The sequence below is a fragment of the Pseudophryne corroboree genome, chromosome 4 (genome assembly GCF_028390025.1).
Source record: "Pseudophryne corroboree isolate aPseCor3 chromosome 4, aPseCor3.hap2, whole genome shotgun sequence".
Classification (NCBI taxonomy): Eukaryota; Metazoa; Chordata; class Amphibia; order Anura; family Myobatrachidae; genus Pseudophryne; species Pseudophryne corroboree.
This window is the reverse complement of record NC_086447.1, coordinates 481,411,627-481,427,127: the sequence shown is the minus strand read 5'-3', so window position 1 is coordinate 481,427,127 and position 15,501 is coordinate 481,411,627. Positions and strand designations below refer to the sequence as shown.

At 48.2% G+C, this 15,501-nt stretch overlaps 1 protein-coding gene across 1 annotated transcript in view; it reads right to left on the bottom strand.

The window, feature by feature from the left end:
• Positions 1-15,501, bottom strand: part of CRYBG1 (crystallin beta-gamma domain containing 1) — a 542,544-nt gene that overhangs the window by 368,384 nt on the left and 158,659 nt on the right. Inside the window, exon 2 of the mRNA XM_063917058.1 lies at positions 11,484-11,607. Within this exon, the coding sequence (XP_063773128.1) occupies positions 11,484-11,607 (124 nt within the window). The remainder of the gene's footprint in view (positions 1-11,483; positions 11,608-15,501) is intronic.

Below are 15,501 nucleotides of genomic sequence, written 5' to 3'. Positions count from 1 at the left end.
CGACACTGAATAGGTCGACACCTGAAATAGGTTGACACGGTCATTAGGTCGACATGAACAAGGTCAACATGGAAAAGGGTAAAAATTAGTTTTTTTTGTTTGTTTTGTTTGTTTAGTTTTCTTTGTAAAGTGACCGGAAACCTCAATTAGTGCACCGTGTCCCCCCTCGTATGGCGAGCGAGCTTCGGGCAAGGTGTCTCGCTCCACTACTGCTGTGCTCGGCACAGGTTACTATTTCCAATCATAGTCCACGTGAATCGTAAAGTATGAAAAAGTAAAAAAAAACAAAAAAAAAATTGAAAAACTCATGTCGACCTTTTTCCATGTCGACCTTTTTTCATGTCGACCTAGTGACCATGTCGACCTACAGACCATGTTTACCTAATGCATGTTGACCAATAGTGGTCGACCTAATGACTGTCGACCTAAGTTTGGTCGACCTAGAGACCGGATACCAACTTTAGTTTGCAACTATTTTTCCTGTTACTAAATAATTATCAGTACACACTGTAGCAATATATGGGAGCAACTGTAACATTATAGTGGAACTAACTGAGTCAATACAATGGGGCTGATGAGGAGTTGAACATACAGTATGCTTATTTGCAGATCGCAGTGGGGGTCATTCCGAGTTGATCGCTAGCTGCCGTTGTTCGCAGCGATCAGGCTTAAAATCTGCATTTCTGCGCATGCGTATGCACCACAATTCGCAGGCGCGTCGTACGGGTACAATGAGCATCGTGGGTTTGCACCGAATCTAACGAACATTCCTGTCGCACGGCTGAACGCAGGAAGATTAACATGAAGTGGGCGTTTCTGGGTGTGAACTGACCGTTTTCAGGGAGTGCTTAGAAAAACGTAGGTGTGGCTGGGGGGTCGCTGGGCGGGTGTGTGACGTCAAAAGCCGTCCCTCCGTCGTTAGAATCAACGCACACGAAGAGTAACTACAGGGCTGGTCTTGTTTTGCACAAAAAGATTTTGCAGGCACTCTGCTGCACAGGCGTTCACACTTCTGCAAATCGAAAATACATTCCCCAGTGGGCGGCGACAATGCGTTTGCACGGCTGCTGAAAACTGCTAGCGAGCGATCAACTCGGAATGACCACCAGTATCCGGTAGGTTTTCACACTGCACATGCTCAGCAACTGAGCATACACAGGTACAGACAATGCAGAGTCTTATGCATTTCAGTTGCATCTACAATTACAACTGAGGAGGCATACCTATTACCTAGGCTGTAAAGGGACGTGCTCAAGCAAATGCGGGATGTGCAGAGTTGGACTTGGGCATAAATTCTCCTGTTTGGATGCATTGCTTTGTACCCAGCAAGGACACACTGGCGATGATGGCTAGTAGCAAGCCAAGTGCACAACTTGGCTTATGGGTGAATCCACACATATTTCCCATGCATGCAGTTTGGAAGAAGCATACTCTTGATTTAACTCATCAAGCCCTAGATTTGCTTTGTTCTAGTTCCATCCGCAAACTCTTTCTAAAACTTCTTTTAGAATAAATATGGGATCCCCTACATCTCCATACTGCGTATATTGAATTCAACCTTTTTTACACCAAAAGCGTACTGAGGTCTTTTGGCGCTTGTCAGAATTTATGCATGTTTCAGGCATGGTACTGTTTTGAAAATAAAAATAGAATGCAGAAATCTAGGTTACTGTACAAGTTAATTTAATGGTTAACCACAGAAATAGCATGATAGTAACTCATCTCAAAAAAAAGATACAATGGGGTAAATTTACTAAGAATCGTATTTTTCCGTTTGAGGTCAAAGTTCAATCACGAATGACATCGAAAGTGTAAATATGCAACTTTTTGAATTGATTACGACTAATTTACTAAGCTGCCGTATTCTGCATTTTCGGTTTTTCCGATGTCGATGTCATTCGTTTTTTTAGGCAGTGTTTTACGTGAGTGACTTGTAAAACACTGCCGACTTTAAAACAATGAATCTCGGCCGGATCTGAGAGATCCGTGCAGGGCTTCATTGTGCACCTTGTAAAAAAAATAAAAAATGTTTAAACTTAAAAAAAAAATTGCGTGGGGTCCCCCCTCCTAAGCCAAACCAGCCTCGGGCTCTTTGAGCCGGCCCTGGTTGCAAAAATATGGGGGAAAAATTGACAGGGGTTCCCCCATATTTAAGCAACCAGCACCGGGCTCTGCGCCTGGTTCTGGTTCCAAAAATACGGGGGACAAAAAGCGTAGGGGTCCCCCGTATTTTTGAAACCAGCACCGGGCTCCACTAGCTGGACAGATAATGCCACAGCCGGGGGTCACTTTTATACAGTGCCTTGCGGCCGTGGCATCAAATATCCAACTAGTCACCCCTGGCCGGGGTACCCTGGGGGAGTGGGGACCCCTTCAATCAAGGGGTCTCCCCCCCCAGCCACCCAAGGGCCAGGGGTGAAGCCCGAGGCTGTCCCCCCCATCCAATGGGCTGCGGATGGGGGGCTGATAGCCTTTGTTGAAAGTAATGAATATTGTTTTTAGTAGCAGTACTACAAGTCCCAGCAAGCCTCCCCCGCAAGCTGGTACTTGGTGAACCACTAGTACCAGCATGCGGCGGAAAACCGGGCCCGCTGGTACCTGTAGTACTACTACTAAAAAAATACCCCAATAAAGACATTACACACACACCTTGAAAGTATAACTTTAATGCATACATACACACCACCATATACACATACTTACCTTATGTTCACACGAGGGTCGGTCCCCTTCACCAGTAGAATCCATGGTGTACCTGTTGAAAAAATCCTACTCACCAAATCCAGTGTAAAGGGCTCCTCGGATAATCCATTTGTAATCCACGTACTTGTAAAAATAAAAAAACGGGACACCCGACCACGAACTTAAAGGGGACCCATGTTTTCACATGGGACCCCTTTCCCCCGAATGCCAGAAACCCCCTCTGACTGATGTCTAAGTGGGTTTCTTCAGCCAATCAGGGAGCGCCACGTTGTGGCACCCTCCTGATCGGCTGTGTGCTCCTGTACTGTCTGACAGGCGGCACACGGCAGTGGTATAATGTAGCGCCTATGCGCTCCATTGTAACCAATGGTGGGAACTTTGTGGTCAGCGGTGAGGTCACTTTCGGTCAACCGCTGACTACAAAGTTCCCACCATTGGTTACAATGGAGCGCATAGGCGCTACATTGTAACACTGCCGTGTGCCGCCTGTCAGACAGTACAGGAGCACACAGCCGATCAGGAGGGTGCCACAACGTGGCGCTCCCTGATTGGCTGAAGAAACCCACTTAGACATCAGTCAGAGGGGGTTTCTGGCATTCGGGGAAAGGGGTCCCATGTGAAAACATGGGTCCCCTTTCAGTTCGTGGTCGGGTGTCCCGTTTTTTTATTTTTACAAGTACGTGGATTACAAATAGATTATCCGAGGAGCCCTCTACACTGGATTTGGTGAGTAGGATTTTTTCAACAGGTACACCATGGATTCTACTGGAGAAGGGGACCGACCCTCGTGTGAACATAAGGTAAGTATGTGTATATGGTGGTGTGTATGTATGCATTAAAGTTATACTTTCAAGGTGTGTGTGTGTAATGTCTTTATTGGGGTATTTTTTTAGTAGTATTACTACAGGTACCAGCGGGCCCGGTTTTCCGCCGCATGCTGGTACTTGTGGTTCGCCAAGTACCAGCTTGCGGGGGAGGCTTGCTGGGACTTGTAGTACTGCTACTAAAAACAATATTCATTACTTTCAACAAAGGCTATCAGTCCCCCATCCGCAGCCCATTGGATGGGGGGGACAGCCTCGGGCTTCACCCCTGGCCCTTGGGTGGCTGGGGGGGGAGACCCCTTGATTGAAGGGGTCCCCACTCCCCCAGGGTACCCCGGCCAGGGGTGACTAGTTGGATATTTGATGCCACGGCCGCAAGGCACTGTATAAAAGTGACCCCCGGCTGTGGCGTTATCTGTCCAGCTAGTGGAGCCCGGTGCTGGTTTCAAAAATACGGGGGACCCCTACGCTTTTTGTCCCCCGTATTTTTGGAACCAGGACCAGGCGCAGAGCCCGGTGCTGGTTGCTTAAATATGGGGGAACCCCTGTCAATTTTTTCCCCATATTTTTGCAACCAGGGCCGGCTCAAAGAGCCCGAGGCTGGTTTGGTTTAGGAGGGGGGACCCCACGCATTTTTTTTTTTTTAATTATAACATTTCCCACCCCTTCCCACTGATAAACATGCACGGATCTCATGGATCCGTGCATGCCTATACAAACACGGGATAAAAAAGCAGGTCTGTTTTTTTTAGCACTTTTTCACGATTTGTATTTTAGCACGGCAGTGTTTGGCTATTGTCGGCAGTGTTTGTGTTTTGCACTTTTTAGTAAATGACCGATTTCTACCAAATTGCAGGCGTATTTGACCGATGGTGTATTGATTCGTGATTTTTTCCTAGGACTTCCAAAATATTACGAATGCCCTCATCACTGCCGTGATTTTTGCTTAGTAAATTACCGAGATGACACTTTGAAGAAAAAACGGCATCTCGGTCAAAATCGGGACCTTAGTAAATATACCCCAATGTTTCTGGTTAAGAACCCCAGCACGACCTGGTGGCATACAGTTGTATGATATTGATAATAAGAATTTACTCACCGGTAATTCTATTTCTCGTAGTCCGTAGTGGATGCTGGGGACTCCGTAAGGACCATGGGGAATAGACGGGCTCCTCAGGAGACTGGGCACTCTAAAGAAAGATTCAGTACTATCTGGTGTGCACTGGCTCCTCCCTCTATGCCCCTCCTCCAGACCTCAGTTAAGGAAACTGTGCCCGGAAGAGCTGACATTACAAGGAAAGGATTTTGGAATCCAGGGTAAGACTCATACCAGCCACACCAATCACACTGTACAACTTGTGATAAACCTACCCAGTTAACAGTATGAACAACAACTGAGCATCACTCAACCGATGCTACATAACCCTTTGTTAAGCAATAACTATATACACGTATTGCAGAAAGTCCGCACTTGGGACGGGCGCCCAGCATCCACTACGGACTACGAGAAATAGAATTACCGATGAGTAAATTCTTATTTTCTCTAACGTCCTAGTGGATGCTGGGGACTCCGTAAGGACCATGGGGATTATACCAAAGCTCCCAAACGGGCGGTAGAGTGCGGATGACTCTGCAGCACCGAATGGGCAAACACAAGGTCCTCCTCAGCCAGGGTATCAAACCTGTAAAATTTTGCAAAAGTGTTTGAACCCGACCAAGTAGCAGCTCGGCAAAGCTGTAATGCCGAGACCCCTCGGGCAGCCGCCCAAGAAGAGCCCACTTTCCTTGTGGAATGGGCTTTCACTGATTTCGGCAGCGGCAATCCCGCCGCAGAATGAGCCTGCTGAATCGTGTTACAAATCCAGCGAGCAATAGTTTGCTTTGAAGCAGGAGCACCCAGCTTGTTGGATGCATACAGGTTAAACAGCGAGTCAGTCTTCCTGACTCCAGCCGTTCTGGTTACATAAATCTTCAAAGCCCGGACTATGTCCAGCAACTTGGAGTCCTCCAAGTCACGAGTAGCCGCAGGCACCACAATAGGTTGGTTCAAATGAAAAGATGACACCACCTTTGGCAGAAATTGGGGACGAGTCCGCAATTCTGCCCTGTCCATATGGAAAACCAGATAGGGGCTTTTACATGACAAAGCCGCCAATTCTAACACACGCCTAGCTGAAGCTAAAGCCAACAGCATGACCACTTTCCACGTGAGATACTTTAGTTCCACGGTCTTAAGTGGCTCAAACCAGTGGGATTTCAGGAAATCCAACACCACGTTAAGATCCCAAGGTGCCACTGGTGGCACAAAAGGGGGCTGAATATGCAGCACTCCCTTAACAAACGTCTGAACCTCAGGCAGTGAAGCCAGTTCTTTTTGAAAGAAGATGGATAGGGCCGAAATCTGGACCTTTATGGACCCTAATTTTAGGCCCATAGTCACACCTGACTGTAGGAAGTGCAGGAATCGACCCAGCTGGAAATCCTCTGTAGGGGCCTTTCTGGCCTCACACCAAGCAACATATTTTCGCCATATACGGTGATAATGCTTTGCTGTCACGTCCTTCCTAGCCTTTATCAGCGTAGGAATAACTTCATCCGGAATGCCCTTTTCTGCTAGGATTCGGCGTTCAACCGCCATGCCGTCAAACGCAGCCGCGGTAAGTCTTGAAACAGACAGGGCCCCTGTTGCAACAGGTCCTGTCTGAGAGGCAGAGGCCATGGTTCCTCTGTGAGCATTTCTTGCAGTTCCGGGTACCAAGTCCTTCTTGGCCAGTCCGGAACAATGAGTATTGTTTTCACTCTTCTTTTCCTTACAATTCTCAGTACCTTGGGTATGAGAGGAAGAGGAGGAAACACATAGACCTACTGGAACACCCACGGTGTTACCAGTTCGTCCACAGCTATCGCCTGAGGGTCCCTTGACCTGGCGCAATACCTTTTTAGCTTTTTGTTGAGGCGGGACGCCATCATGTCCACCTGTGGCAGTTCCCACCGACTTGCAATCTGCGTGAAGACTTCTTGATGAAGTCCCCCCTCTCCCGGGTGGAGGTCGTGCCTGCTGAGGAAGTCTGCTTCCCAGTTGTCCACTCCCGGAATGAACACTGCTGACAGTGTGTTTACGTGATTCTCCGCCCAGCGAAGAATTCTGGTGGCTTCTACCATCGCCACCCTGCTCCTTGTGCCGCCTTGGCGGTTTACATGAGCCACTGCGGTGATATTGTCTGACTGGATCAGAACCGGTTGGTCGCGAAGCAGGGTCTCCGCTTGACTTAGGGCGTTGTATATGGCCCTTAGTTCCAGGATATTGATGTGAAGGCAAGTCTCCTGCCTTGACCACAGTCCTTGGAAATTTCTTCCCTGTGTGACTGCCCCCCATCCTCGGAGGCTCGCATCCGTGGTCACCAGGACCCAGTCCTGTATGCCGAACCTGCGGCCCTCGAGAAGGTGAGCACTCTGCAGCCACCACAGAAGAGACACCCTGGCCCTGGGGGACAGGGTGATCAGCCGATGCATGTGAAGATGCGATCCGGACCACTTGTCCAACAGATCCCACTGAAAGATCCTCGCATGGAACCTGCCGAAGGGAATGGCTTCGTATGATGCCACCATCTTTCCCAGGACTCGCGTGCAGTGATGCACCGACACCTGTTTCGGTTTTAAGAGGTCTCTGACTAGAGTCACGAGCTCCTGAGCCTTCTCCGCCGGGAGAAACACCTTCTTCTGGTCTGTGTCCAGAATCAAGCCCAGAAAGGGCAGACGCGTCGTAGGAATCAGCTGCGATTTTGGGATATTCAGAATCCAGCCGTGCTGTTGCAACACTTCCTGAGTGTGCGCTACGCTGATCAGCAACTGCTCTCTGGACCTCTCCTTTATGAGGAGATCGTCCAAGTATGGGATAATTGTGACTCCTTGCTTTCTCAGGAGCACCATCATTTCCGCCATTACCTTGGTATTTTATTTTATTTATTTATTTTATTTATTTTTTTATCCCTGAGACACAACTTGTATAGCCCAAGGATCCACCCGTGAGCGAACCCACTGGTGGCTGAAATGTCGGAGACGCGCCCCCACGGCTCCTGGCTCCGCCTGTGGAGCCCCAGCGTCATGCAGTGGATTTAGTGGAAGCCGGGGAGGACTTTTGTTCCTGGGAACTAGCTGCGTGGTGCAGCCTCTTTCCTCTACCCCTGCCTCTGGCAAGAAAGGATGCACCTCTGACTTTCTTGCTCTTTTGCTAAAGAAAAGACTGCATTTGGTAATACGGTGCTTTCTAAGGCTGTGGCGGGACATAAGGCAAGAAATTTGACTTCCCAGCCGTAGCTGTGGAAACTAGGTCTGAGAGACCGTCCCCAAACAATTCCTCACCCTTATAAGGTAAAACCTCCATGTGTTTTTTAGAGTCGGTATCCCCTGTACATTGCCGAGTCCATAAGACCCTTCTGGCAGAAATGGACATTGCGTTTACTCTAGAGCCCAGCAGGCAAATGTCCTTCTGGGCATCCCGCATATATAGGACCGCGTCCTTGATATGGGCCAGGGTCATTAGAACAGAGTCCCTGTCCAGGGTATCTAACTCCTCAGACAGAGTATCCGTCCATGCTGCTACCGCACTACACATCCAGGCCGAAGCAATTGCTGGCCTCAGCAGCGTACCAGAATGTGTGTAAACAGATTTCAGGATAGCTTCCTGCTTTTCTATCTGCAGGATCCTTTAGGGCGGCCGTATCCTGAGACGGCGGGGCCACCTTCTTAGATAAGCGTGTCAACGCCTTGTCTACCCTGGGGGAGGATTCCCAGCGTAACCTGTCCGTTGGCGGGAAAGGATACGCCATCAGCAATCTCTTGGAAATTACTACCTTCCTATCAGGGGAATCCCACGCTTTTTCACATAATTCATTCAATTCATGTGACGGGGGAAAAGCCACTTCTTGCTTTTTCTCCCCATACATATAAATCCTCTTGTCAGGGACAGGATTTTCCTCAGAAATGTGTAACACATCCTTCATTGCCACAATCATGTAGAGGATGGCTTTAGTCATTTTAGGCTGCAACTTTGCATCATCGTCATCGACACTGGAATCATATTTCGTGTCGACGTCTGTGTCAACTAACTGGGATATTGGGCGCTTTTGAGACCCTGGCGGCCTCTGCGCTGTGGGAGCAGGCATGGGTTGAGACCCCGACTGTCCCAAGGCTACAGCTTTATCCAATCTGTTATGTAAGGAGCTTACATTATCATTTAACACCTTCCACATATCCATCCAATCGGGTGTCGGCCCCGTCGGGGGCGACACCACATCTATTTGCACTTGTTCTGCCTCCACGTATCCTTCCTCATCAAACATGTCGACAAAGGCGTACCGACACACCGCACACATACAGGGAACGCTCTGACTGAGGACAGGACCCCACAAAGGCTTTTGGGGAGACAGAGAGAGAGTATGCCAGCACACACCCCAGCGCTGTATAACCCAGGGATTACACTGTACCTTAGTGTTTACCCAGTAGCTGCTGTTTTTATATATATATATCTGCGCCTAAATTTATGTGCCCCCCTCTCTTTTTTACCCTCTATTGCACAAGTATACTGCAGGGAAGAGCTTGGGGAGCGTCCTTCCAGCGGAGCTGTGAAGAGAAAATGGCGCTGGTGTGCTGAGGAAGAAGGCCCCGCCCCCTCAGCGGCGGGCTTCTGTCCCGCTTCTCATGTGTAAAAATGGCGGGGGCTCGCACATATATACAGTGCCTGACTGTATATATGTATACTTTTGCCATCAGGTATCTTAATTGCTGCCCAGGGCGCCCCCCCCTGCGCCCTGCACTCTACAGTGACCGGAGTGTGTGGGTGTGCTGCGGGAGCAATTGCGCACAGCTGCAGTGCTGTGCGCTACCTTAAGTGAAGACAGGAGTCTTCTGCCGCCGATTTCGATGTCTTCTTGCTTCTGCTGCTTCTGTACTTCTGGCTCTGCGAGGGGGACGGCGGCGCGGCTCCGGGAACGGACGATCAAGGTTAGGTACCTGTGTTCGATCCCTCTGGAGCTAATGGTGTCCAGTAGCCTAAGAAGCGCAACTTAGCTGCAGTGAGTAGGTTTGCTTCTCTCCCCTCAGTCCCACGTAGCAGAGAGTCTGTTGCCAGCAAAAGCTCTCTGAAAATAAAAAACCTAACAAAATACTTTCTTATTAGCAAGCTCAGGAGAGCTCACTAAAATGCACCCAGCTCTGTCCGGGCACAGATTCTAACTGAGGTCTGGAGGAGGGGCATAGAGGGAGGAGCCAGTGCACACCAGATAGTACTGAATCTTTCTTTAGAGTGCCTAGTTTCCTGAAGAGCCCGTCTATTCCCCATGGTCCTTACGGAGTCCCCAGCATCCACTAGGACGTTAGAGAAAATATCATCATGTATGTGACATATTTCACAATGATCAGAAATACATCCAGTTACATTTAGGGAGGCAAATCCCAGGCTATTTTTTCAATCCCGGGATTCGGGATTGAAAAACGACCAATCCTGGGATTCCCGGGATATCCGGGACTGGGTTAATGAAAAAGAAAAATATTAGTTAATACCTCCTGCCCTGCCCCCACAGTTACTCTCCATTCTCTCTGATTGCCGATCCCAATCATTGCTGTGAATATGTACAATGAATCATAATTTTCTTACAATATTGCTTGTCAAGAGGTCAACTGTATTTGTAGAATATATGTAATAAAGAGTCACATAAAAAAAGGGTTCCATATTCAAAAGCACTTTCTAAGAGATAAAAATATTTTTTATATTCATGGTGAAAAACTATTAAGGGGCAATTAAATTCCCCCCCCACACACACACACACATATGCCACTACCACTATGGACCACTGTGCCACGGATAAATTCAATTTCTGCTCCGTTCAGGTGCGAGTTCCTAGAGGGGCTACATTTCTCCTTGCAGCCTCCTGAGAATGAATGTGTGAGGACTTGTTTATACGTGTTCACCCATGTATAGTGACTCTACACACAGTCTATTGGGCACGGCAAGTTTGATAATGGCCGCCTGGAACATTTGAATTGTTCCGTCGGGCACCCATTAATTATAGTGGCACCCATAACGGAATACATATGTAATCCCGGTGGGCGGGATGCCAGCTGTCAGTATCCCGACAGCAGTATCCTGCCTGCCGGAGTGCCAGCAGCGGGGTGAGCGCTTTATATCCTCTTGTGACCTCGCAGCGCTCGCCACACTGCAGGCTTGCCACAGGATCTATTCCCACTCTATGGGTGTCATGGACACCCACGAGTGGGAATAGCCCCTGTGAGCCAGTATTCTGGTTGTCGGCACTGTCAGCTGTCGGGATATCGGCGGAATCCCGACAGCTGGCAAATTATTGTCTCCCCCCCATAACACCTGAACACCCCCATAGTAAGCAAATCATAACCAAGTACAGGTTGAGTATCCCATATCCAAATATTCCGAAATACGGAATATTCCGAAATACGGACTTTTTTGAGTGAGAGTGAGATAGTGAAACCTTTGTTTTTTGATGGCTCAATGTACACAAACTGTGTTTAATACACAGAGTTATTAAAAATATTGTATTAAATGACCTTCAGACTGTGTGTATAAGGTGTATATGAAACATAAATGAATTGTGTGAATGTACACACACTTTGTTTAATGCACAAAGTTATAAAAAATATTGGCTAAAATGACCTCCAGGCTGTGTGTATAAGGTGTATATGTAACATAAATGCATTCTGTGCTTAGATTTAGGTCCCATCACCATGATATCTGATTATGGTATGCAGTTATTCCAAAATACGGAAAAATCCCATATCCAAAATACCTCTGGTCCCAAGCATTTTGGATAAGGGAGACTCAACCTGTACAGTTATAGAAATTAATTAAAAACCATCAAGAAATATACTCGTAATAAGCCAATGACTAGCTTGATATTAAATAAATTATGAATAATTTAATTTTACCTTATCCACATTTTCTTGTAAATTGGTATGTGGTTCTTTCACATTGGAGAAGAAGGTGTGAGGGTCTTCTGTGGTGGGCGAATATGCCCTTGAATCTTGATCGCCATCTTGAGCATCATAAGATCTGAAACCCAACACAAATATTAGTAATTACATCCCCTGCCATATACATAATTCTCAGCAGTTTATACTGGAGGTAAGTGCTGTAATTTCACTGGTCCAGACCAGTGTGGGTGCATGCATGCATGTGTGTGTGTGTGTGTGTGTGTGTGTGTGTGTGTGTGTGTGGAGGGGAGGGTGTAGTATGTTATGCCGGTGGTCGGGCTCCCGGCGGCCAGCATACCGGCGCTGGAATCCTGACCGCTGGCATACCGACAGCTGGGCGAGCGCAAATGAGCCCCTTGCGGGCTCGCTGCGCTCGCCACGCTGCGGGCACAGTGGTGCACTACCACGCTATCTATTCTCCCTCCAGGGGGGTCATGGACCCCCAAGAGGGAGAAAAGCTGTCGGTATGCCGGCGGTTGGGATTCCGGCGCCGGTATGCTTGTCGTCGGGAGCCCGGCCGCCGGCAAACTGAAGACCACCCGGAGTGGGGTATGATCTGTTTTAGTGCCTCCAAACTAACCCTTGCTTTACAAGGAAACATTTTAGAGGAATTACAGGAACTGATAAAAGGTTAATAGCACAGAAGCGCTATCAGTACCTAGCTATGTATTTTAATGAAAAGGACAACACAGAATCATAGAATGGTCACAGAGGACTGGAAGAGGATACAGTCTGATTTACTGGTGGACGGGATGCCGGCTGTGAATATCCCAACAGCGGCAATCCCGCCCGTCCGAATACCGGCAGCGTGGTGAGCACAAAGAGTCCCCTTGCGGGCTCGGAGACTCGATGCGCTCGCCACAGGATCTATTCCCACTCTATGGGTGTCGTGTAAACCCACAAGTGGGAATAGTCCTGTTGCGCCAGGATTCTGGCTGGCTGCCTTGCCGGCTGTTGGGATTTCCGGCGTCGGTATCCTGACCGCTGGGATCCCAACAGCTGGCAAATTAAATGCATCCCCTGGCAGCAGGTTTACCAATAACTGTTCTGTCAATAATGGATGAGGCAGCATAATTGTTGCATTTCTGTGACACCATGCACTGTAACTGGTTCTTTTTGTCACTACAAAGTACACATAAAACCTCTTGAGGATCACATACGCATGTAGCACTTAATGTCTCATAGTGCGTATACAACAATCTCATTAGGTGAAAATGCCATCAGTCACAGTACCCATTAACACCACACAACACAATTACAACTTTAAAAGTGCAGCAATTCATCTTTAAACATTTTATGATTGTTATCATAGATTACAGCCTCCCGTCATTTTCAAATGGTCTTTTCACAGACTATAGAAAAACTCTTACTTAGCATTTGTACTAAGCACTACATACGCTATGCAGCACAACCCACCACTTACCGCGGACATACTAATTGCATATGTACTTATATATCTGATTGGATCCCTCTTAAGGGAGATCACGATAAGAAGCCCATGGTATTCTATAGGTAACGCCCCCAAAAATGACGTTACCTATCAGGGCCCAGCACAGAAATGCATTGCATTCTGGAGCTAGGTACATATGGAAATGCGGTAAAACCCAAAAAGCAAGGTTTTCAGGGTTTCTACCGCATTTTAGGCTTTAGTAGATCCCACCTATTGTGTTTAGAGCTTGCAAATGTGTTTGATCTTACAAGTACAGCAAGTTCCTCAGTAATGTATTAACATATCAGTGGCATATATATATAGTTATAGGACATGCACTTCACACAGGCCCCTCATCCAGGGGGCCCACACTGCACATCCTGCACCCATATTCTTCAATACTTACCTCAATACTTACCTTCAATACTTAAGGAGTCCTGCATCGGCAGTGCTGCACAAATTACCGGGAAAATGGCACGGCCCACCATTTCCCAGAGACCTGAGCATGTGCAGTAGACTCTGGCACAGTGCTAGAGTGTGTTCCCCTGCACCGAAGACTAGAGAGGAGGGGCCCGGACGGATGCTGCACATGGGTCCCCTCCTTTGTTAATATGCCCATGTAATGTATATACTGTATAGTGTATTCCTATGCCACCAATGTAAAACTTGTATTTTAATGTTGGGAGAAAAAATTGCCAAATAGGGCCTGATTTTTAATTGGACATATCCGACTAGCCACTATCTGTTCACTTTGACCATCAGCGTGTCATAAAATCACTGTCAACTACGGTTGCATCATCTATACTTGCACTAACTCTGGCAGTTTCATTTTTTTCTATCTGCGTTTGGCCCTCAATGTGAACGATGAAGTTTCTGTGTGTCACGGGGAGTGGGTTTTGTGAATCCGGAATTGTGGCGTGCGGTTTGGTATCGGTGACTTTAGGCAGGATTAGCCGAGCAGGTTGAATGAAAGTCTTTTTCATAGAGCTTTAAAGGAGGTTCCACAGGTGCCCTAGCTGTTTACTTGTTAGAGCGGTTGCGTCGGCAGGACCTGTACGTCTGTGGACGAACGTCTGGCGGAAACCCGGATAGGAAGACTGTAGACTGGGGTAACTGAGACTCGCTGAGATGGATGGTGACTCGGAGAGGTCAGCACGCGAGGAGAAATAACCGGGTGTAGATCCAGCAATCCAGGTGAGAACTCAGGAAACAGGATGCTTTAGAAGCAATGCTGTGGAGCACAGGGAACTAGCACACACAAGGCTGTGTGAGAGACGTTGCACTGGCAATTTGCTTACCCAGAAATCCCTAGATTTATACCTGCAGACTGTTTCCCATTGGTTTTGCAAACCTTGCAGGTGACTGAGTGTTTTAGATTAGCTGACCCTTCCAAGGCGGTGACGCCCATCCCGGACCTCTGCAGCTGGAAGCTGCACAAATGTTTGCTGCTGCCTCTGAGACCTCTCCTCCCAGACATGCCTGCAAGTTGTGCCCCTCGCCAGCAGCCCGCACCCCCACCGGAGGGACCGCGCCAGAGCATCCGGACAGGTAGGTACAGCTGGTCCCGGAATCCGATCCGCCGGACCGTGACACTGTGTACACAAACGCCCGCGATACTCCCATAATACAACCATTTGTCTGACCACCTTTCAATCACCACCCAAAGACATTTCTGAAACCGTGTATCTTAATCACAACAGTCCATTTGTGCATACACAATGTCTAACACATACGCCGTACAAGCTTTAAGGAATTTTCACGCACAAGTATTGTGTGCAAATATAAATGAGGCCCTGTATGTTAGACAGTATGGGGTACAAAATAGCCAACTCATATGACCCAGGGACAGTCTAAGCTGTGGTTTTCTCCAGGCAATATTGATACAAATAGGCAAATTTCAGCTGGTTACACACTTAAATCTAGATATTTGGCATCACAAATTTAGTGAATTAACTGAATAACCATATTGTTAGTGAAAATGACATCTGAAGGTCGATAAATATATAAAATGCAGACATCAGTCAATATAAATTTTCATCCAACTAATACAAATGCCATAGTTTTGGTGTTATACTTCTGTCAATGGGGGTCATTCCGAGTTGATCGTAGCTGTGCTAAAATTAGCACAGCTACGATCATCTTTCCTGACATGCGGGGGGACGCCCAACACGGGGCTAGTCCGCCCCGCATGCCAGTGCCGGTCCCCCCGCAGAAGTGCAAAGGCATCGCACAGCGGCGATGCCTTTGCAATTCAGGAGTATCTGCCGGCCAGCACAGCTTTAGCGAGCTGGCGGGGAGCTACTCCTCGCTCCCCGGCCCGCAGCGGCTGCGTATGATGTCACGCAGTCGCTGCGGCCCGCCCCCCGTTCGGTCCGGCCACGCCTGCGTTGGACGGACCGTGCCTACAAAACGGCGGCCAAATGCCGCCGTTTTGCCCCCTCCCACCCATCGATCGCTCAGAGGCGATCGCTGTCCTGCTACGGCCTTCAGCCGTCCGGCATGCGCAGACGCATTACGGCGCCGGCGCAGCAGGTACCAGTTCGC